Source organism: Neopelma chrysocephalum, unplaced genomic scaffold (genome assembly GCF_003984885.1).
Source record: "Neopelma chrysocephalum unplaced genomic scaffold, ASM398488v2 Primary Assembly neopelma1_382, whole genome shotgun sequence".
NCBI classification, from domain to species: Eukaryota; Metazoa; Chordata; class Aves; order Passeriformes; family Pipridae; genus Neopelma; species Neopelma chrysocephalum.
In genome coordinates this window covers 1730439-1752957 of record NW_020898046.1, presented here as the reverse complement: position 1 = coordinate 1752957, position 22519 = coordinate 1730439, and the positions used below count along the sequence as shown (strand labels likewise).

General features: G+C 37.7%; 1 protein-coding gene across 7 annotated transcripts in view; it reads left to right on the top strand.

Annotated features, from left to right (window-relative positions):
- The window catches only part of PDLIM5 (PDZ and LIM domain 5), a 126299-nt gene that overhangs the window by 72757 nt on the left and 31023 nt on the right, over positions 1-22519 (top strand). For 4 of the 7 annotated variants that reach the window (XM_027706540.1, XM_027706539.1, XM_027706543.1 and 1 more), the window contains exons 6-8: positions 4174-4191; positions 4482-4654; positions 6038-6074. In XM_027706540.1, the coding sequence (XP_027562341.1) occupies positions 4174-4191; positions 4482-4654; positions 6038-6074 (228 nt within the window). Of the gene's footprint in view, positions 1-2216; positions 2234-4173; positions 4192-4481; positions 4655-6037; positions 6075-6688; positions 7691-22519 lie in introns of those variants that run through there. The other 3 variants (XM_027706544.1, XM_027706545.1, XM_027706541.1) reach the window with 3 other exon arrangements.

Genomic DNA, 22519 nt, shown 5'->3' with positions numbered 1-22519 from the left:
CTGGGAATCAGATGCTCTGAAAGAGCAACCGTGGCCCTGGCAAAAAAGGTGGAAAAAGGTCCCAGAAGGGAGGCAAAGGGACAGATGTCTCATTACTTCTCTGCACAACACAGGAGAAACTTTTTAAGATGTATTCAAGGATGTTGTCAGGGTTGAGCAGATTTTTTACAGTGCTATAACATAAATACCTCAACTTTAAATTTTACCTTTACCTTTAAAAAGCAGTGCAGATTTAAAATTTGATTAATTTCCATATTCAAATAATTGTTTATGTTAAAGTGGATATTGGAGACTGAACATTCAAGGAACTGTAAGCCAACATAAAAGGCTTATACTATACGTGGCATAGCATCTAGGCTAATAAACAATAGATTAGTAAGTTAATTTGGGCTCAACAGCAGTCCTAGGAACTCAGACCTGCAGTAAGGTTTTTGGCCTTTGTCTCTCCCAGAAATTCCAGGGCAGGGTTTGGGTGCTGCAGCACCTCAGAGACTGGATCCCAGCGACTGCTGTGCTGTGGGAAGAGGAGGAGGCTGAGCACAAGCAGTCCCATGCCAATTGGCCTCTGTTCCCAGCAGCAATGTCCAGCAGGTTGAATTACATAATAAAAAGGGCCGGAGAGGAGCTGTAGGTTTCTCTGCAACCTTAAGGATTTAAAACCTGGGTTAAAAACCTAAAAGGTGTGGTTACTGTTTGCCATCCCGCAAATGAAAGAGGCTGGAAGAGTAGACCTTGTGCCTCTGTCCTCTGATAGCCTCTCAGTATATAAAGTATATGAAGAACCTTACATAAAGGTAAACATCCATGTCAACTAAAATAATGGATAAATTGCAGTTTCAGTTGAGCTTCTAAACTTCTTTAGGTACCTATTCCCTTTATATTTTAATATGAATATTTTCCATATGTGGACTCATAAAATGCAGTCCATATGCATTTTATATCACACTGTAGTCATGGTAACTTCCAGCCCTTTCTTAAACAGCTGGTGGCAGGAATCCACTCTGCATAGAAGTGAGTGCAAGTATGAAGTGAATGAAGAAGTGTGAAATCAGGAGATTCCAAGGACTTGCTCAGTGCTGGTAGAATTGTTGAATACACTTTAGCAAACTGACTCTTATCTTTCCAAGAATACTGTTTTAACAAATAACTGTGTAAGGAGTATTCAAAACCAGCAATTAGTACTAAAAAAAGAGGAACAATAGCAACAAAAGTAGGTCTCCCGAAAGGAAGTGCTGCAGGCATAGAGTAAGCGTTTGACACCCAAGTTAGGATGACTGGGTGAGCACTAATATGTGCCCTACCTTACTTAAAGGATGAATAATACCAACAAAGAGGATGAATAATCACAGCTGAGAGGTGAAGAAATCCCTGTCTCACTGTCAGCCTTGCAGATCTAGTTTGGGAAACCTTGAAAACATTTTAGAGCTGTAAAAACCTACTTTACTTTGCAATCTTTCTTATAATAGTGTGTTTGGGCTGTCTAACTGTCTTGCAGTCCTAAGGCATGAAACAAAAACAAGCAGACAAAAGCGACTAAGGTGATTGCATTGGTCTACTGCTACACTACTCAATTTTATATAGAAAAAATAAGTTTCTACAACGATGTTTAACTGTCTCCCCATTTAAAATTGTATCAATGGCATCCATGAAATATCAGAAACACTGAAGTCTGAAATAAATTCCATTTTGCTTCTGTGTTTTGCATGATTCATTTTCTCAAAACAAACAAACAAAAAAAGCAATTTGTATCTTGTTCATAGATGGCAATGCTGAGCAAATGCCATTCTTCAGACAAGCACCTTGTTGTACGCACAGTTTCCTCCCTTCCTTTGGCTTCCCTCAAACCACATTCAGGATATAAACTATTTAACTTCACTTCAGGATGGGAAAGGAAGTTTTGTTTCCCTTGTTTAATCCTGGCTTAGAAAGCAAGCAGTTTGCCTTCACTGGGCTGTGTGCAATTGCATTTTTATCAAGACCTTCTTCCTGACTCTTGCATGAAAATGTGCCTGCTGCTTAAAACAGGTAAGGTGTTCATAGACTTCACTCATTTTAAGTGCAGCTAGGTTAAAATTTTCCCTTGTAGGTTCTCTTGATGATTGTAAGTTTGACTTATGTGATATATGGCTTTACCAGAGCTTGAATTTGGAAACTCCTGTAGTATTTTGAGAAGCAAAGAATGAATTAACACATCAAATACTTTTTTTTCCTTGCAGATAACAGCAGCGAAAAAGTTAGTATCAACAGCACTGGACTTGAATTATGGTCATTATTCCTGTTGGAATAACCAGCATGTATTCTTGTTTTGCAAAATTATAGCTCTAATAGAGTTTTATATTTAAATTTTGCAAAACAGCTTCAGCTTTTCTTAGTGTAGTAGATTATTTTGTCTGCATTGGACATGATGTGATTTTGCTTTTCACTGTGCTACATTTTGCAGCTTATTTTTATTCTACAAAACGTTTGTGTGGTGTTTGTGTATTCTTGGTGCATTTATGGTTAATTGGTGTTGGTAATACAACTAGTAAATGGTGAAATACAGTATAAAAATAACATTGCTTTGAGAACGGTAGAATGAAGGGCTGGATTCTGAATTCATACAGGAAAAATAAAACTAGCATCCATATACTGTGATTTGTGCATATTAGGATGTTAAATGATTAAGGTTTTATTGGCCTTTCCCCTCTTGCCTCAAGGCTGAGTTAAGGGAGAGCCTGTCTCATTGAATTTTCCTTTGTCTCTGGCACCACCTTGTTGCCTCAGTGAGTAATTACTAGTAGACTCTTAAGCCTTAAAGAGGGGACCAGTAGGATTCACAAGAGAAGTCAGCAGGATTTTTCCTTTATGCCACTTTCAACAAATGGTGAAAGACTACTTATTTCACTGAGGTAGTTGCTAGAATGCAGTAAACTGCATGTAAATAATTACATTTTCATGTATTTCTACACCTTTAACTACTGTTTTAATTTTTAGATTTTATTTTTTGCTATTAACTCTTTAGATGCTTCACTTAATTTTTCTATGTACTTCTTGTTCTCCATCCTGGACATACCACTGTCTTTGTTTTTGTACCTCTCTCTCTGATGGGAACTTTGATGTGTGATACATGTACCTCAATAATGCTGTCTTTCAATAAATTCCATGTCTTGATATAATTTTGTATCATATCTTTCACATTCTTTCAAGTATTAAGTATTCTTGTAAGTATTTACTAACGCATTTCATTGAATGGGACTAATTCTTACTTGTTAACAGTTAACTTGTTAACAGTTCACGTAATTTTAACTCATACTTTCCACCTTTCTTCACCAGAAATAGTTTGGACATTAGAAGTACAGTGAGGAAGTAGTGGCAAAAATAAAAGGGACTTTTAACATTCTGTTGAGTTTTGGTTTTTAATAATGATTGGAAGTTTCATGTTTTAGGAGCTAATTTTGCGCAGCTTTTCTCCTGTAAATTATGTAAAAGTAAATGTACACTTAGAGGGTCTTAAAGATGAATACTTTGGAATAACAAATGTGGAATTTAGGAGTAACTTATATAGTTTGAGTCTTCTGTTCCCTTTCCTAAACTGATCAGTGCCATTACATGTTATTTATATCACTTACTGGAACCAAAGCTTTAAAATCCTGTGTTCTTGCAAGTCTGCTAGTGCAGGGATAGATAATAGCATGTAAGTTACTGTAGGGAAAATTGCCAAGTGAAACAATCACCCTATTTTATTGTCCTTCAAAGAGGGTATCTCCTCACTATGCTCATTATGCTTTCAAATGGCCTGGTTCTGATCCAGGCTTTGCCAAGTGCAAAAGACTTGGTGTGTACTGTGTGACCCTTGCACATGCACACAGCTGTGCTTTGCCTCTTGTGAGCCAAGGGGCACCTGATCTGAAGAAGGTAGACTACCCTGCTTTACCGAAACAAATTCCCCTCTCATGCCTGTAAGGAAAACCCTGTGAGTTTAATTTAAGTATAGGAGTTCTGTGGTTTTAGTGGTAGAATGAGAATATCACTATTAATTGAATTTTAATTCCCCTTTCTCTCAAAACTAATTCAATAAAATAATTAGCTGCACTTCTGTTTCAGCTTTCTGACTTCATTTCATGTTTTCTTTTTCTCCTTTTCCTGTTTATGGTGGAAAACTTTCTCTTGCTGTCTTACTCTGTCATCTCCAAGGAAAAACCCACCAAAACGGTAAAAGTTTAAACATGTAAATGTCTTGATAATACTGTCTTTTACTGTTTCAAATGTTCCATCAGCGAAACATATTTCAGTCAGCTTAGAGTAATTATAAAGCTGTGTTTGGTTCAGAGAACTGAATCTGTGTTCAGGCGGGCCTGAACTGCTGCACTTCTGCCTTTAAACGCAGAAGCTGCCTTTAAAGGCTGTGAAAAGTCACAGTTCTGCCCTTGTCTTTGTAGCTACCCAAACCCAGGTGGTCTCTGAAGCTTTTCACTCACTGCTGTCTCTTCTGCTTGATGCAGCCCCCCACGGAAGCACATCGTGGATACCTACACGGAGTTTTACCACACCCCCACCCACAGCGATGCCAGCAAGAAGCGCCTGATTGAAGACACGGAAGACTGGCATCCCCGGACAGGCACCACCCAGTCCCGCTCCTTCCGCATCCTCGCCCAAATCACGGGCACTGATCATAGTGAGTGGCTTGGTTTAAATGAAATAGAGGTTAATGGTCTTGGACAGATAAGTGTTTAAAAGCTGGGGGTGAGGGGAGGTATTAAAAGGAAAATATTATTGTAAAACTCCTGCGATCGCTAAATAGCTCAGGATATATACGTTACTGGACATATTCCTGATTAAGTTGAATTATTACATTCTAGGTAAATCTTAAAATTTCCATTTCTACTCCTAAAGATGTTGACAGATATGTATTTGTTGTTTTTTTTCCCCCATGTATTATCAAAATGGCAACATTCCTGTTCAAATTTTATGCTTAAAAAAATTAGGTGTTTTCTGGCATGTAGAAAGTCTTTGTCAGGCATACAAAAGTATGTGAAATGCAATGATTTAACCAATCAGAAACACAAATCCATAGTTCCTCAGTTAATCCCCAGATTATGTTTCCATCCTGTGCTTATATTACGGTACGATTACATGCATTGGTGGACTGGAACAGGTGATGTGGAGAAGGTCATTCCCAGTCATATAATTTTATTGTAGAACTTCAATTTCATGTTACACTGTCAACTATAATTCACTGGATGAGATTTGTGATTATTTCATTATGCTGCTTTTCACAACTAATGCTGTAATAAAGAGGGCATTGGGGAAATTGGACCCTTTTTCTGAGGGCAGATTTTATCAAATCCACTATCTCTGGAAGCCAGTGATAACATGTCCCCAAATACAGATTCTTGTCCATGTGTGATAAATAGTCTGAATTTGGACAGTTTTCTGATTGTTTTGTTCTAGCACTGTATTGTGGTAGTCTATTAATAGATCATTGTCTGTGTTCCATTCTCTTCATTGGTCCTTGTAAGGGCAGAGTATGGACCTGAACATCAAATAACATGTTATCTAGTACAGATGAATTTATCATGTTGACAAATGCTGTAAAAAATAACTGCAACTAGATTCTCCAGTCTTTAAATCAGGGCTGGGAATTTACATTATTCCTTGTGCAGACCTCTAGAACCTTGATGGGTCATAGCCTAGCTGCAAACAGATGCTTGGATTATCACCTGATATAAACCCACTGGATGTTTGTCCAAAAGAAATGCCTCTCAATTTCCATTCATCTTCACCTTCTCAAATCACCTTTCTTGATGCCAACCTGGAGAGTGGGCCAAGGGAAAGGGCAGAGACCAGCAGAGCCACTTTTCAGCAATTCTACTATGAAAGGGGCTCTTGAAGTTTTAGACATAACTCATGTTCATTGGGGCATATTTAGAGTCAAAGAGTCCTAATAAGTGTTATTGTAATTTCCTGTGGTGAATGTATTGGTACAGGAGAGAATCTCAGTGTGGTGGTACAGTATATTTAGTGCCTTAGAAAATAAAAATTTTCTATTTTCTTTCAGTGAAAGAACCAGAAAATGAAGCTGCAAAGAAGACTAAGTGAGTTGATGTTTTACATTTCTATTACTTTAATAGTTTGCATGTCTTAATTCTTAACTTGTAGTGTTTGGTGCATTTGTGTGCCATCTGGATGTTCTTAAAATGTTACTTCTTTTTTGCCTTTTACTTCAGCATGTAAAAACCAAGATCTTTTTCTCAGAGACAAACCTTTTTAATTGGTGCAGTCCAGTAGTAAAGTTTGTGCAGGAGTTTGTGCAGAGATTTTCTGTAAGCTTGGACTGATTTGGTTGTCTGTATGAGGTCAGCTTGTTGATGTGTTTTCCTTTTCCTAAGTCTAACCAGGCATTTTTGATTTGTGAGTGTTCATCAGATTGCAAGGCATAGCTGGAAAATACTGTCGTTCTGGACTGCGAATGAGGGTCACCTGTCTCCTTGCTTTGGGATAAGTGTTATTCAAAATGAGCACCAACCAGTGGCTAAATCTAATTGTTCTTAAAGTCAGTGAGACTTTGACTAACACCGGATCCAACTTTTTGACAGAGAGGAAAACAAAGTGATTGGAATAGTGCATGGAATTTGCATGCTCACTTGTGAAACTGCTTGAGACAAACTTTCTTTCTTTCTTATTTTTCTTCTATCACTTCTTTCCACAGGGAAAAGGTTCACAGCCACGTCATTAGCCCCAAATATACAAAATTACGTGACTGGCACCATGAAGTCTCAGCACGTGTTCTTAATGTCCAGTGATTTTACCCAAGTTGCAAAAGCAAAACACAAACACTTCCTTCCTTTCTTCTTTTCCATCTGCTTTGCAAAAAAAAAAAAAAAGAGAGAAAAAAGAAAACTTATTTCACTAGCCTTTCTGCGAGAGAAATTCTAGCCTTTTCTATACTTTTCTAACACTTTCCTACTGACATGTAAAAAATGGGATGAAAATGTTTTTGTGCTAATCATTAGTTGACAAAAAAATACGTATTTAAAACAGAACAACTTGGGTGGCTGAATCTTCCAACATGGGGGAGGAGATGGCTGTTTCAGTTTTTTTTTTTTTTTGCCTGAAAGGAGTCATTTGCATTGCTGAGTTTCAGATACTGTAGGCTGTTAGAAAGCAGAAAATTTTGAACAAAAGAATAAGAAATTGTATTACCTTGATTTTGTGGCTGGGGGAAGAAGATGAAGAGGAACTGTATGCACTTATTTCAAACTGTCATACTTACCAGGACAATTATTTTGAATTTGACTAGCAGGTCAATTTTAGAGTGGTTGTAAATGTTTTACAAAGTACAGCAAGAAGACAGACTGCTTTTAAGCAAAGAAAAAATAAATTAAAAAAATATATTCCAATGTTGTGAATTGAAGTGAAAGCTCAATATAAGGATTCTGCTGCTTAGACTAGTAATATATTCATGTTTTGGAAAACTTAAAAAAAGAATAATTGAGCAGAATGTTGCTGTGTACCTGTAAGAGCTTCAACACAAGATAAGACAGTAGTATTTATTTATTATAGAGTGAAGCTTATAGGCTTTCTTGTGTTTATAAAAGCTTCACAGCCCTATGGTTCTCCTGTAAAATAATGTATTATAGTAGCTACACATTCATTAATTTATGCATTCTGAAGCTTGAAGAGTATTTTAATAAAAGTTGCTTTTATCTTAGCTCTGTCTGTTTTTCTTTTGAGTCTCTTGGACTCCTTGGATAGTCTTCTCATGCATGGAGCTGAAATTTCATTGCACCTTCACAGGTTATAGGAAGAGAAACAATTAAATCCCTGCTGCATACTAGAAGCAATCTGAATTGTACAAAACTATCACAGGATTAGAGTTCCTGATCATGTTAAAAATGGGGTATGTGTCTGTGTTGTCAAAATCAACACAAGATTTGCAGAAATCAGTAAAATTATTGACCCATTTGGGGGGCTACAGGAGTAAGAATTCTTCTAAATAAAACTCTCTTTTGGCTTTTGCAGCGTTTATTGAACCAGCTAATGTTTCAGACCTCAAAGGTGAATTGTAAAGCACATATAAAAGCCCAGTCTTTCATAATGGCCCAATGAGAACCATTGCAATTGGTTTGGTGTTTATGCAGCTGACCTACACGCTCTTCTGATGGAATTAGTTGTGTGAACAGATGCTTCTGCAGACTTGGCGGGATTGTTTTTTTATTGCACAACTTGGGAACTTGAAAGGAGTAGAGACTTTTGGAAGCATATTAAGCCTGTGTTTCATTTTCAGAGGGTTTATGCTGCTATACAGTACAGCAGTAGCTTATGGTATTTGTCATTTTGTCTTTAGGAAAAGACAAACAGAAAATGGAGACTTCAGGTAATAGCCAAGTTATCTAACACTAACAGTCACCAATGTGGATGCCTAACAATGCACAGCATAAAGTACAACTAGATTTGCCCTGGTAACGATGGACCAAGGGATACCACATCTTACACACCTTTTGGGTTAACTCCTTAGGGACAGTGGGAGGAAATATTCACTTTAATAATTTCACTAAAGACTGTTTTGATGAGAAGTGCCAATCAGTTTGATTTCTGTCCCCCCCTGCATCACATAACTTGATAGCGAGTACTGTGTTACTAAACCCAAGTGTGTTACTGAGTGCGCATACACCACAATATAATCATTCGATAGAATATCACATATTAAAGTAGGAATGTGAAGTAGTGTATAAAATTGTTTTGCTGGGTTTCTATAGTTTCTTTATGAATGGAAACACAGATGGGAGTTTTAGAGAACATCAATGCAATGAAAACTATGAAAGGTAATCACTTAGACTCTCTGTAAAGGTTTCTTCTTAAAGGCAAAATGGTTTGACCTTCAAGTATTTCTATGTTTTGGGGATATCCCTAGGTAACGAGAATATTTTCATGTCATTATTAAACTTACCATTATGTTTATCTGTCTTACCAACTCTTATCCCTCGAAGGGTGAATTGCTTTAGGGAGAAATAGAAGAAAAACCCTCTCTAAATAATCCAAATAATAGAAACCTCTGATAAAGTCTGTCTTTTGAAGATATGGGAGTAGTTTGAGAAAGGCTACTAAAATTATTAGTTTTCTATAAATTCATAATAAAAAAATCACTAGTTCCAAATATGTTTTATGAATGGTGAAATTAATTTCATTTACTGCTTTAAAGATGTCATTTCTTCACCCGATATCCCCATGCACAACAGTTACTGGTGTTAAATTTTGGACATTTTGTTACTGTTTCCAAAACAATGGGCCTCATTTGCATGTGAATAACATGCCCTAGCTCATGTTTGTTTCCCAGTATACATCTTATCTTTGAAAAAATATTCTGAATGGTTTTTGATATAAATGAATAAGCTTAAATTTTAGAAATCTCCTAGCAATATGAATATGATAATGAAATTGAAACTTCTCTTTCATCAGTAATCTACAGAAAAATATCCCAATTTAGTAAAACTCAGCTTTTCAGCCAGGCATTGTCCAAGACAGATTTTCTGTGTGGTTTTTTATTATTGTTTATTTCTAAACTGTAAACTACTAGGAATTTTTATGTGGATAAAATAGATTTTTCTCTTCAGAGAAAAGATTGAAGGACAAGAAATAGAATTAGAAAGCCCTCACTGAAATGTGTAAATTGCAGCTTTTAAACCAGTTACTTAAAACTTAGAAAGGCAGTGTCTGGCCTTTGTATAAAGTTTATTTACACGTTTTAGTAACTAATTAGTTCTATTTCTGCAGCACCGTATTTCCAAATTTGTTTTACGTGTTCACTTTCACCATCTCCTTTTGAGCAACCAGGTATAGATTTAGTTTTGGCCTTAAACCATAGAGTCAATTCATTGTCCTGAGTGAAGATGTGTCTGGATTTTCCAGATTTGTAGTTTAGTTAATCCATAGTAGCTGGAAAATATTTGTCCTGCTCTTGGTCAGTCCTGAAATAACCTGTCATGAATCACGTATTTATTTTTTTCTCCCCCATGTCATAAATATATGTAAAGCATACATGCAGATCTACCTGATGGAGCAGGAGCCCAGGATACCTGTATTAGTTTGAATAAAAACTCCATAGCTACCCTGACTTTGGAGATGCCACCTACACCAGAATTTCCATCCACGCCTTTACCACCTATGAGGTCTGCTCCCTGGTCATTCCTAAGTGTTCAATAATTTTCAGCACTTAAGGGTCCCTACTTGATTAAGATAATTGATTCTGCATGCTAATAGAAGAAAAAAACCCCACAGTGGCAATACCTGCCCCTGTGGCTAATTTAGTCTGTTCAAAACTTGTTGCTGTGATTGCTCTCTACATTGTAGTTTACTTTTATTTTTATGTATTACAGTGATATGTCTGATAGGTGCTTTTCTTCCAGTAGAGAGCTTTAAGACAACATTTTCTAGATTTGGGGTTTTTTCCTATCACAACTGAATAAAAGAAAGGATATGAAAAATATTGAGAAACATACAGTTTAACCTTCACAAAACTAACACCCCAAGAAAGTTGTAGCGAAAAGCATATAAAGCTGTAAAATACTACTTGGCTTTCTGAGTTTGAAAGCAAAAGGACACTCTCAACCTTCACTGAAAGCATGATACTTCCTAAGTGTATTTTGCCTCATTTTATCCCCCTAATTGTATTTTACTGAAAACTCCATGGTCTTTTTGGTGTTTTTTTGGGGGAGTCTGGTGGGTTTTTTGGTTGGTTGGTTGGTTGGTTTTTGGGGTTATTTTTTTTTTGTTGTTGTTGTTTTTTCTTTTTTTTGGTATACTAACACTTTCATGCACAGTGTTTCCTGTTCTGCATACTATTTTAATGTGAATTAAAAATCTCTTTTTCTGTGTGTCTTCACTTGATTTTATTGCTCTGAATGGAGTGAAAACAGTACTAAACCAGAACCTGCAGCTGCTCTTTTGCCAATAGCAGATTCCTGCCCTGGCAGTGTCCCCTCTCCCAGACTTTCTGAACATGTTGCCACAGCATCTCCTGGGAGGTAAATTATTCACTTGGGGGGGGTTGATTCAGTTAACAATCTATCTATACGTTCTAGCCTGGATTTGTCTGTCTTGGAGGAGAGACAGTTGTTTGTCATTCACTTAAAATAAATTTCATTAATCTGCTGTGACTAGGGATTTTCCTGGAAATAGTAGGAGGGGGAAGAAGAAAAATTAAATGAAGCTGAGGAAATTCATGAACAGTCTTATGGATACCAGTTACAGTAAGACACAATATTTAGTGTGTGTACATTGTTGGGGCATACCCACCCTATCACTTGGATGGAGTAGCTTTTCAGTGGTCTCAACAACTTAAAAGTGAATATGGATTTAAAAATAGAAAAATGTGGATTATTAATTTCATAACACTGTGATGTGCTATGACGCAATCAAAGAAACTATGGGATTGTCTGTAAAATTTCCTGTCACTAGCCTTGGATAGCTTTACTGATGCTTACCTTGGCAGATTGGTGGTGGTTTGGAGGTCATCTATGAATACTAGACAGTGACAGTAATTTGGAGGGTTATGATGCTCTTATTGAAGGTCAATAACATTTTCTGTTGGTTTGTGTTTCATTGTGCAGGAGTGGTTTTTAGTTCCAGGTAAAGTTATAACCTGAAACAAAGCTGTTCCTTTAAAAATGAGAATTAAATTAACAGTGCCTGGTCCTGCCAGGCCCCTAGACAGAGACTCATGCTTTTGTAAAGCATACAGGCATATACTATTGCCTACACCTGTGTGGGCTTTCTGCAACTGGAAAACTAATACTAAGGTTTGGAATTGACAGTCTCACCTTTAAAGCAGTAGTCTCAATTAGCTGAAAGGAGAATCCTGACATCAAAATAAAAGTCTGTTTGGTCGTCTTTTGAAGACTTTTTTGTTGTCTGGGAGAAGGAGGTACCTCCATGAGCTAACATGACTGGGCAGGAAGGGATGGTGGGTGATGGTGGTATGGGTACCTTCATGATAACCTTTGGTTTGAACCAATACAGTAAAGAAGATTTGGTTGTGATATTTCAGCAGCACATTCTCTCAAATCACCAAAGGTGAAAAATACATGCAGAAGATGTATGGCAATACTCCTGGTGAGGATTTTTATTTTAGCAGGAAACCTGGGATGAAAAGAGCAGGGGAAAAATTACTGCTTCAATAATTGATTTTTGTGCCTACCAATGAAACTCTAGTGGAGTTACATCTACTTTCCCCATTGCTGAAAGTATTCAAGACCAGATTGGATGCAGCTCTGATCAACTTCGTTTAGTGAAAGATGTCTCTGCTAACAGCAAGGGGGTTGGAATTAGATGATCTTTAAGGTCCCTTCCAACCCAGATCATTCTATGATTCTACTGAGCTGCAGGTTTACCTTGCAGATACCAAAACAACTACAGTGTTCTGAGCACCAAGGAGTCTTTTCTAAATCCTAGCTCTGCATCTGAGTCCAGGAATATGAAATTTAAAACTTCTCTCACTCAAGACCTGTGGCTCTAAATTTATTACTTGGCAAAATTAACCTAACAAGAGAGCAGCTTCAAAATGAGAAATCAAAAAGGACAGATATGTTCATGGTGGTTCAGGATGAGAGCCAAAGTATTTATACAAATAGTCTAAAAAGTAGATTATAAGAATTTTCTGCTCAAAAAGGGCAGAAATCTGAGCAGCTTCTGCAGAGCTGTAAGGGAAAGGTTTAGCATCGAGTGTGGGAAGGAGAACATAAATTATTTGATAAAGCTGTGTAGTCTTGATTCTCTCCTGAAATGAGACAAGCAACTATATTCGATGTTGATGTTTTGTTACTGAGCTGATGTCACTGCTTTTATAGCACTCTTTTGGGTGGGAAATACATCAAATCTGATCTCCAAACCCCCTTTTTTATGAAATGGCAGCTATTGGAAATCTGTGTGGAGCAACTGGTGAGTGCCATGTCAGGCACTCAGGTCAGTAGACTTTCTCTTGTTACTGAAGGCTTGCATTTGTTGTCAGTGACTGGCATAGGTCCTTCTTTTCCTAATGGGCACCATCTTTCCTTGGCTGAAGCTCTGTGATTTGTGCCACCCACTACTAAACCACCAAGAAGGAGAAAGCTTGCTGTGAAATGTATGAAGGATCTGGATTTGATTACTGGATTAAAGTTAGGTTCACTGCTTATAAAGTAGAGCTCATAATGCTTTTTTATTGTGGTTTTAGTTCTTTATTAAAAGCCTTAACTAGTAGCATGGCAATATAGCCAACTACTATAATTTGTAGTGTATTATTAGTCTATTTCATATATGCAGTGTCCTCCTGTAAGTTCAGCAGTAAAATATTTAAGAGCAATTACAGCCTTTCCAGAAAGCTGCAAAAAGTCGTCTTAAAAGGTAATCCTGGCAACCTTAGACCATGTAAACCACAGAATCTGGCACTTCCTGAGAAAACACATAACTAATGTAAAGCAGATGCAATGCTAGCAGGTCTTTAGATTGCTTTTTTATATACATGCTTTTTACAGTCATACAGACTTACTTTTATATTTTCTTTTAATGCAATTATGCCTGATACAAATACAAAGATATAGTACTAGATGGCAGGTACTAATCTTGATTTTTGTTGTGTGCTTTCTGAGAAGTGGACAGCCAAGAATATTCTCTGCAGAAATCTCCAAGAGTAACTTCTTAGTCCTTTTCTAGCTACTGCCAAATCAAGTGAAAAATGGAAACACAACGAGTTTGTATTCAATAAGACTTGGAGTCAGCTTGTTCTCCCTTTGGAGGATATACCATGTGTTACTTATCATCCTTGTCCTCATCTTCTTCAAGACCCTTTTTATGACTTGCAAAACTTCATATAGATGCTGTGTGAAGTTTTGGAGAGCTTGAGGTCAGCTCCAGGAAAGGGTAGAATCTGTGCATACATCTGTTTTGTTGTGAATTGTTAGCTGCTGCTGTAGTCTCTTCAACTCAGACAAGTTTCCTTTTTGACAGGTTTGACATTTCTGCATCAGTTTTCCTTAACAACTTCCCTCAGTTGTAGTCATCATGGAAAAGGGATTTTGCAAAGACACAAGTTGCTCATTTAATTGGAAAATTAGCAGGCTGGGGAGTAGAGGAGGTCTAAGGCTGTCAGGTCTTTAATGGTTGTTTTGGTTTGATGACAAGCAAGAGGACATAAAGTATGGGGGAGAAATATTGCTTTCTTGAGAATGCTACTTGTCCTTCTGCTTCCTTTTATTTCTTAGAACTTTTGTTTGAGAACCTTTTGGAAGTCTTACCCAAGTGTACACCTCATCTCCATTCAATTTTTCAGATTTTAAATACCAGCAGCCAAGTAGCCACAATGCCTAAAGTATCATCTACTTACACTAGGTAGAGTTTCTAATATACAACTTGCTGTTGTTCAGGTTTGCTGTCTTTTGAGTAACTACTTTAAACTACCCAAATAGTTTGGTTTTGTGGTTAAACAAGTGCTCAAACTTCAGCTGTGAAAATGCCCCAAAAATTAGTTGTGTCTGATTCCTAGAGAATGAGTATTTGCTTCGCAGGAAAGAAGGAAAAAAAAGCCCTCACGTGCTATTCGCTTATTCTTCTTACAAAAGATGCAAAACACCAGGTAGAAAGAGTTGTCAATTGCTGTTTTGTATTTTTAATCAAATGAGAGATTTCTTCTCCATATTTCATCTCACTATAACTACTTGTGAAATTAACATCAACTAGGAAAATAGCTGTGGAGTTGCCTGCTCCAGGCGCAGCAAGCTTTTTGCCAGCTGATAAAGCACCTCATCTCCCCACAAAGTGTGCTGTGGCCACGCAGACTGCTGAGTTCCCCCTGCCTGCTGACCCAGTGGGGTGGCTGCCTTCTGCAACCCCGTGTGTGGAAATGGTCCTCGGGCAGCCTCCTGCTCTTGCCAGGTACTTCCGAACCCACCTCTGTTAGTAAGGCACGATCAGAAACTGTGCTTGTACATACAGGGAAGCACAGAATAGTTTGGTTTGAAGGGACTGTAAAGATCATCTAGTTCCAACACCCCGTGCCGTGGGCAGGGACACTTTCCACTGGACCATGTTGCTCAAATTCTCATCCAACCTGGCCTTGAACATTTCCAGGGTTGGGGCGTCCACAGCTTCTCTGGGCAACCTGTTCCAGTGCCTCACCATTCTCACAAGGATTGCTTCCTAACATCTAATTTAAATCTCTCCTCTTTTAGTTAAAGTCATACAGTTTCATCTGATTTTTTTGATGATGATGCTGTCATGATGGAGCAGCTTACAGGTGTCTCCTGACCTGCTGACGATTTACATAATAATTAGAAATTCAAGTAGCTTTTAGGCGAAAGTTAGAAAAATAATTTAAAAATTAAAGCAGACCTTTGATGGAGAAGGAAAAGCAGTCATGGGTAGAAGGACTGTGTTGGCAAAAGTTGGTGATGTGAAGAGTACCTATAGTGTCCAAGTGTGGAAGAAGGTTTTGGGTGTAAGACACAGTGTGCATAATGCATGGTGCTTTGATATTCCACATCTTATTCACCTGACTTTCAAAGGTTAGTCACATTTGCTACAGAGTGTATGTTTTTAAATTGTCCAATAGCCTGAAGTTTTTGGAGGAGAATACAGGCATTAACTTGTGCAGTGATGGGACATCTGGAGTATAGTGTTTACCAGTAGTCAAAGAAAGTGCTTCCCTCCATAATGAACACTACAGGATATTAAACCATATCTGTTTTTTGAGGTCTTGTTTTGGTTTGGTTTGGTTTTTTGGGGGGGGGGAGTTGAGTGGGGGTTTTTTTGTTGTTTTTTATGGATAAGGAGGGCTTTTAAAAAAATCCTTAAATTAACTCCACCTGAGCTTTAGTTAGCATTGCCAGAGGTGTAATATGTGTTTGATTAACAACTTTTCTTCTCTTGCTGCTTTTGGGCAGGCATGAAGCATCTCTGCCTACTTGCGAAGCAAATTCTTTCAATAAAATCTCAAGCTTTCAGTCTAAATCATCTATAAGTCATACAAGGTAAATCTTTTAAGGTATATCTACAGAAGATACTAGGTGTAAGCAAGATATTCAGGCACTGGTTTTGCATTTAAATCTGAAAAGTGGTATATAGTTGTGTTTTTGGAGCATTCCATTGATTTCTATAGTTATTTTAAAAAATATACAGCAATTCAGTGGATAATCTTGAAATTTTAAAATAAGAACCTGAGTTATAGATTCACCAGTGTAGAACTTACCTTGAAGCCAGTCTAGTTTTTTCAGATTTTTTTTGTCTGTTTACATTCACTTCCACCCATATAATAAGCAGGGAAAATGAAAAGGGGAAGAGGGGCATGCTGAATTTGATAAAGGTGGCTAAAAATGGATCTGATGAAGCTGTATCAGCAAATATTCCCAAGTTTTCTATGTTTACTCTTTATTATGAAAAAGAGGAGAAGATAAATTATCTTCAAGGCTCATTCTCTCCACACCAGGGAGACTCATGTGGATCCCCATGAAGTGTTCTGGGGCCTGGTTCAGTGGGAATGATCCAGGTTTGCGAGGTGGGGTCTAGCATGTGGAATTTGAAGGCTCACAGATGCTAAATGCTCATGTGGTGAAGGGAAGGTTTTATTTGTGGTTAAAATCAAAATTGCTGTTTTCTGTATTAGTATTCAAGTGGCTACTACATTGCCTCACATCTCTGTGAGCTGGAAACCTACAATCACATAACTTTCCAGTGATTAATGGGGTCTGGTATTGTACTGTGTCTCTGTCAATCTTCCTGCTTTCTCTCTTTTCTCCTTTGTTGGCTTAAAGCTTCTGTGCTATGAAAGTACTGCAGGAAAATTCCTCGAGAAATCTGCCGATCCTTGGACCCACTCCTCTTTCAGTTCTTTCTCCTTTCAAGCAGAGATCAAAAATTAGGAGCGTGGCTGCTGCTACTGTGTCTGCTGCTCTTGCTGTCCGGGCCAGGTAGACGTAAACTTTAAAAGGAATGTTTTTTAGCTTGGCTTAAGAAAGTTCAAGTTCACACAAGAATAACTGGTCCCTGGCAAGGTTGTGAAATCAGCTCTTTCACACTAGTGTGGTGGACAAGTCATTAGAATATGTCCAAGGCTCCCGTGCTCTGTTTTTAGCTTACCTCCAGACTGTCACTCTGAGCCTTGGTGAGTAATTCTACCATTCTATTCCTCATGATACCTGTTTTACAGTTCAGTTAGTAAAATAACTGTAAATAACATTTGTGTTGCATGGGTGACAAAGAATAATCTGTATTGTCGAGGAACTTTTCAATGCTTGAAAACAACTTTCTGAGTTCCATCTAAGTCTTTACTGTATTGCTTTTTATAAAGACTTCCTTAAGACTAAAAATTTTGACAAGTTTGTCAATCATCCATTCATATCAGTAAAATATTTTTGATTATGCAATAATGTGTGCATTTATGTTTTTCTAAATTACATAGATACCCTAATGTACTAATAAATTCTGTACATTATAAAGTAAACACAAAACCAGAAAATTAAAAAAGATGAGAAAAAGATTAAATAAACACTATTTTCTGATTACTTTTTATTTTACTTTATCAATGGTAAAAAAAAAAAGTAAATTATTCTCAGACTCTAGTGGCTTGTCTTGTGCATCCCCAGAAGTGTGCAATGCCCACTTTGTGGACTTGTTGTTTAGGCATAATTCCTACATCATTTATCCTTGGCTTTTCTTAAGGGTTTTGGGGTTTCCAATGGTCCCAGCCAATTTGAACTTTGTGTGGTCACCTAGCTTGTTTATGGGTTCTTTTTAAACATTTGCTAGACTCTCTGAACCTGGTGTCTACCACTCGCTCTTGGATGCCCTGCTCACCACACCTGTCGCTAAGCCTCCTCTGCAGGCTATTGGACCCTCCAGGAAGTCCATAAGTGCTCTGGAGTTGCCAAAGAGCAAAAGGTATTGTCCAAGTGTGGTGCACGGTTGGCACTTAGGACTCACAAGAAACCACCTTCTCTTTCAAAGCATGTTCCTGTTGTCTGCACACTTGACACAGTGTGCCTATTCTGGTCTTTGACACGAGGTCACCAACCCCAAATCCTACTGATTTCACCCCTTTGCAGAACTAAGCTCCACCCTGGTCCTGCTGATGGTGTTTGTGCAAGTCCACTGTACTAAGTGAGATTTTCCTCACCATCATCAAGTGCCCTTCTAATATGCATGGTGCTGTTTGTGTTGTGCTGTGAACCTCCAAGGGAGGCACCATCACTCCAAATAGCCAGCTGGAGAAGAAACAAGATATTCTGGCTTAAAACATCTATCCGGGTGAATTATTTGCAACATTTCCTTGAGTGAGTAAGCGGCGTGTTGGGCTGCAAGGGTGCTCCAGGAACAAAGAGCTGCTATTTTTCAAAACTCACTTGTAATGAATAAAATCAAACAACTGGTATGCAGTCCAGCAAATCACTATTTTAAAAATTATTTGCTGTCTAGGGCCTTTGTTCCAGAGCTGATTCTGTTCAGTGCACAGGACTGTTTGTTCTCATTTCCTGACCGCAGCTACATTAACTCTTGCTTAAGTGGGAAGCTGCAAAGGCAGAAGTCTATTTGGTTATTTTACAGGGCAGTATATATTAAATTGTGCTAAGGAAGAAATAATTTGTGGGGTTTTATTTGCATTTTTGCTAGAGTTAGACTCTTCTAGAGATAAGGCCCAATTATAAGTAGAGCTGAGATCCACTTGATGTAGAATCTTCTTTTGAGTAACAAGAATTAGTTCTTTCCCTCCTGTTTATGAATTCCGAGGTGACCTCAGTCACTAGGAAAGGCTAAAGTATCCCTAACCTTGGAGAGGGGAAATAGAAGTTTATTAGGCACAAACAGTCTTAAGTTGTATCAAAATTTCTAATGTTGTGGTATATCTACTTCAGAAAGAACAAAAAGGAATATTAACAGAATTGTAGTGATATATTACAACTTTGAATACTAATTTTATTTTTGCCACTGAATGATACCTACTAGGAAACCTTTTTATGTACTCATTAAAAGAGAAAACCTCTCCAGGAGTTCTGATACCTGTTTGTGCACTACAGGTGAAGCCCAGGCCGTGCTGCCAGCAAGATTTTGTTCTTTAGCTGTGGTGTTTATTTGGTGATACTTTAGTAGAGCTAATAATGGTGGTGAAAATGAATTCTCTGACTTCCCTTTTCTTTCTTCCTTCACTCACTAATGTGTGTTGTTTATGGCATAAGCTGCAAGTAAAGGCAGATTGTTGCATGAATGGAAACTTTCTTCTCTATGTTTATCCATCATTTACTCACCATATGGGGAGAAACTGTCCTTGTTTTGAAGATTTTTCTTTGGAGATGCGCTCACTCACTCCTGCTAGAAAGCTGAGATTCTCAAAGTGGCTCCATTTGGTTGCTGTCACTTACAAGTAAATGGGACTGTCTGTTGGGAAAGGCCGGAAACAATAGAGAACTTCTTTCCCTCTTCCATAGTTAAAGTCTAGTTTTGGAGGGTTTTAATCTGTTTTGCTCTTCCAACTGACAAGAGCTGGAGAGAGATGTGCCAGGGAGCCAGAAGGTATACTGGGAGTACAGAGACCATATAAGCCTTCTTAAAAGACCATATCAGTATTGGATCCAGGTTGAATTGCTTGAAATAAACAAACATGGATTATTAGGGGGTTTAAAAGGTAATTTTTAAACTTGTGAAAAATGAATTTTCTCTTAAGCCATTGTAATAGCCAGGTTACCCTGGTTCATAATGTAATAAAGCAAGCATATAATTTTCAGGCTGTTAGGGACACCCCAAATAGGTTATGAACTGAAATTTGGGAAATGTGATGTAGCAGTACAGTTAGTCCAGAGAATGTTATGCATAAACTGCATTTTCTTAAAAGGATTTTCCCCAGAATAGCTGGTGTTGATCTGGAGATGTCATACAACATATGAGGGTAATTATTTCTGGTTTCCATATTATCATCCTTAGTCTCAAGCTGCCATCACCGGTAAGGAAGAAGAGGTTACTAGTAGATGGAGCCGAAGAAATGAAGCTTTGTGCTGTCTCGCCCTAGTAAATAAAGGAGGACGGTCTTTATTGTAAGGCTTGAGAAACATGTATGAAAAGGAGATAAAAGAAGATAAATGTAGTGTCAGTGAATTTCTCATTGAATTTCAACAAAGATCAAGCAATCAATTATGTCGGAAAAAAATTAAAAATTTGAGAGAAATTTACACATTAAGTGTGAGAAACTAGGTATTAAAATGTCTTTGCATTACAATCCATCTAATTACATATGTACACAAATGTAATGCAGAAAAGTTATTTTAAATGGCAGCTCACTTCTTCCCACAATTAAATAGTTGATAAAGAAGGAGAGCTGAAATCTAATGTCCCATATACTCATCAATAGATGAGTATATGAGAGTAGATAGTAGACTGTCTTGTTCAAAAAAAAAGTTGGCTTAACCAAGAAAGCCAAGTAAATAAACTGCTTTGGAGTTTGTATTTTCTGACTCTATCTTGTATAACTTCCATGAAAAGGTAATGAATCTATTCTACCAAGGTAGCTTAGGCTTCTTTGCATTATCTCTGGGGAAAAACTCAAGATTGTAGCTATAACAAAAACTGTGTGTTGATTTTGTTCTGCAGTAAGGTTGCTCCAGAAATATTTCCTTTTTATCACTCTCACTTCACCATCTGCTCCAAAAAGCTGTCTTTCTTAAACTGCTCTGTACGGGTAGCTGCCAGAGAACTTGACCTTTTTCTGACTTAGTAACTGACCTGAAGTGGTGCTGAACATCCACACGTTTTCTTCCCCACCAGTCTCCTCAGTAAAGGCCTTTTTTGGATTTATAACAGCCATGCAATCTTTCACTAAGCTAAGTGTTTCATCCTGATGGCAACAGAGATAACCTTAAGTTTATGGAGCTTTTGTGTTTTTTTAACGAACAACGCGTATGCAGAAAAGGAAATGATGTACGTAATATCTTTCATGTCTAAGAATTGGAGCTCTGCCTTAAAAATAATTGCAAGGCAGAAGCACTGTGAAATTTTGGGAAATGCCAGCAAGAATGGGTGTTGACATGGCTTTTGTTTTTGACATGACTTTTGGTTTATCTTCCTGATACTATGTCACATACAATTACTTTAGAAAAAGGATAGTTTGGCCTTGTGAGATGAGCACTGGTGTTAACTGAGAGAAACTTATTCTCAAAGACACTTTGAGTTGTTTCTGTTGGAGCACTGCTTACAGAAGGGTTACATACTCCCTCCCCGTAACTTGATATGGAAATAACCTCCACCCAGATGAATTTCTCTGCTCTTTCTTTTTGTTTCTCTGTTTTGCATTTCTTCTTTCTTGCATGTTACTGGAGCACTGCTAGGTTAGCATGAAAAGGAAACTCTGACTGAGACCATGGGTTTGTAGTAGGGGTGGGAACAAGGTCAGCACTCAAGTGTTTGTCGTCTTCTATTTCTCTATTGTTACACCATAAAACCCTTGCAAAAAGGTGTATGTATTTCCCCTGTTCATGGACTTTTGTTATAATTCTCATACCTACCTTTTTCTGATATCCTATATGTAGGCACAACTGTAATGTATTTTAATACTGGACAAAATACATCATGTGATTTGTACGACTTAAGCAGCAAAGCTTAAATATTGTGCTGCAAAGCTTTGGAGGAACGTCTGTGCAACAGTTTACTTACAGAGTTTTTATGGCAGACAAGTCATCCTTTCCTTACTTTGAAAGTGCAAAGTTTCATTAATACAAATGTTTTTAAAGTTTGTATTTAAAAAGTCCTTTTTTATTTTTTCCCTCTTTAGTGCTATGCAAAGCATTGTGTATATAAATTATAAGGCATTTGTTCAGGTTTCTGGAGTATGCTTGATGTCTGCTTGGGGTTAACAGAGAGCCATCAGGCAGCATTGTGTAGTGCAAGGGAAGTCTTATTTTTGTTAAACTATTTTGGCTTTAGAAGACATAAAGCAGAATCAAGGCTATCATATTGTACTTGGTTGTGCCAGAAACCATTTTTTTTTCTTTTTTTTGGTTGTGGGCGTCTTGGTTTTGTTTTTCTCTTGAACCTGCTTGGGAGAGAAGCTTGAGTTAGCTTTTCTAAAGTTTGTTGAAGAAATTCTGGGTGGCATTATATAGGAGTTTCAATTGAAGGATGGAGGTAGTTTTAGGCATCTATAGCCATAGATCATGAGTTTTTCTTTTCTGTTTTTTTTTTCTCTTTCCTTTTTTGTCTTTTTCAGGGGCAAGAGTGGGGGGATGGAGAGGCAGAGCATCAAAACCTCTAAAGACATTCAGAAGGATTTTCCAGTGCAAATTTCTTAAAATATTCTGAAATGTATTCAACCTGGTCTCTGAAAAACTGGTGCTTATTTCATGGGTGATCTGGACCCACATCCTCCCACACAGGAGGAGGAATTATTACTTTTTCTAGTGTTTTTTTTTTTTTTTTTTGCCAGTTTCCACAATGCTTTTGTTGATCAGGAGAGGGTAAGTCCAGGGAACCTTTTGTGAACTCAGGATAAAATTTGCACCCTGTGTGTGTTCCCAGGCCTCAGACTGGCTCC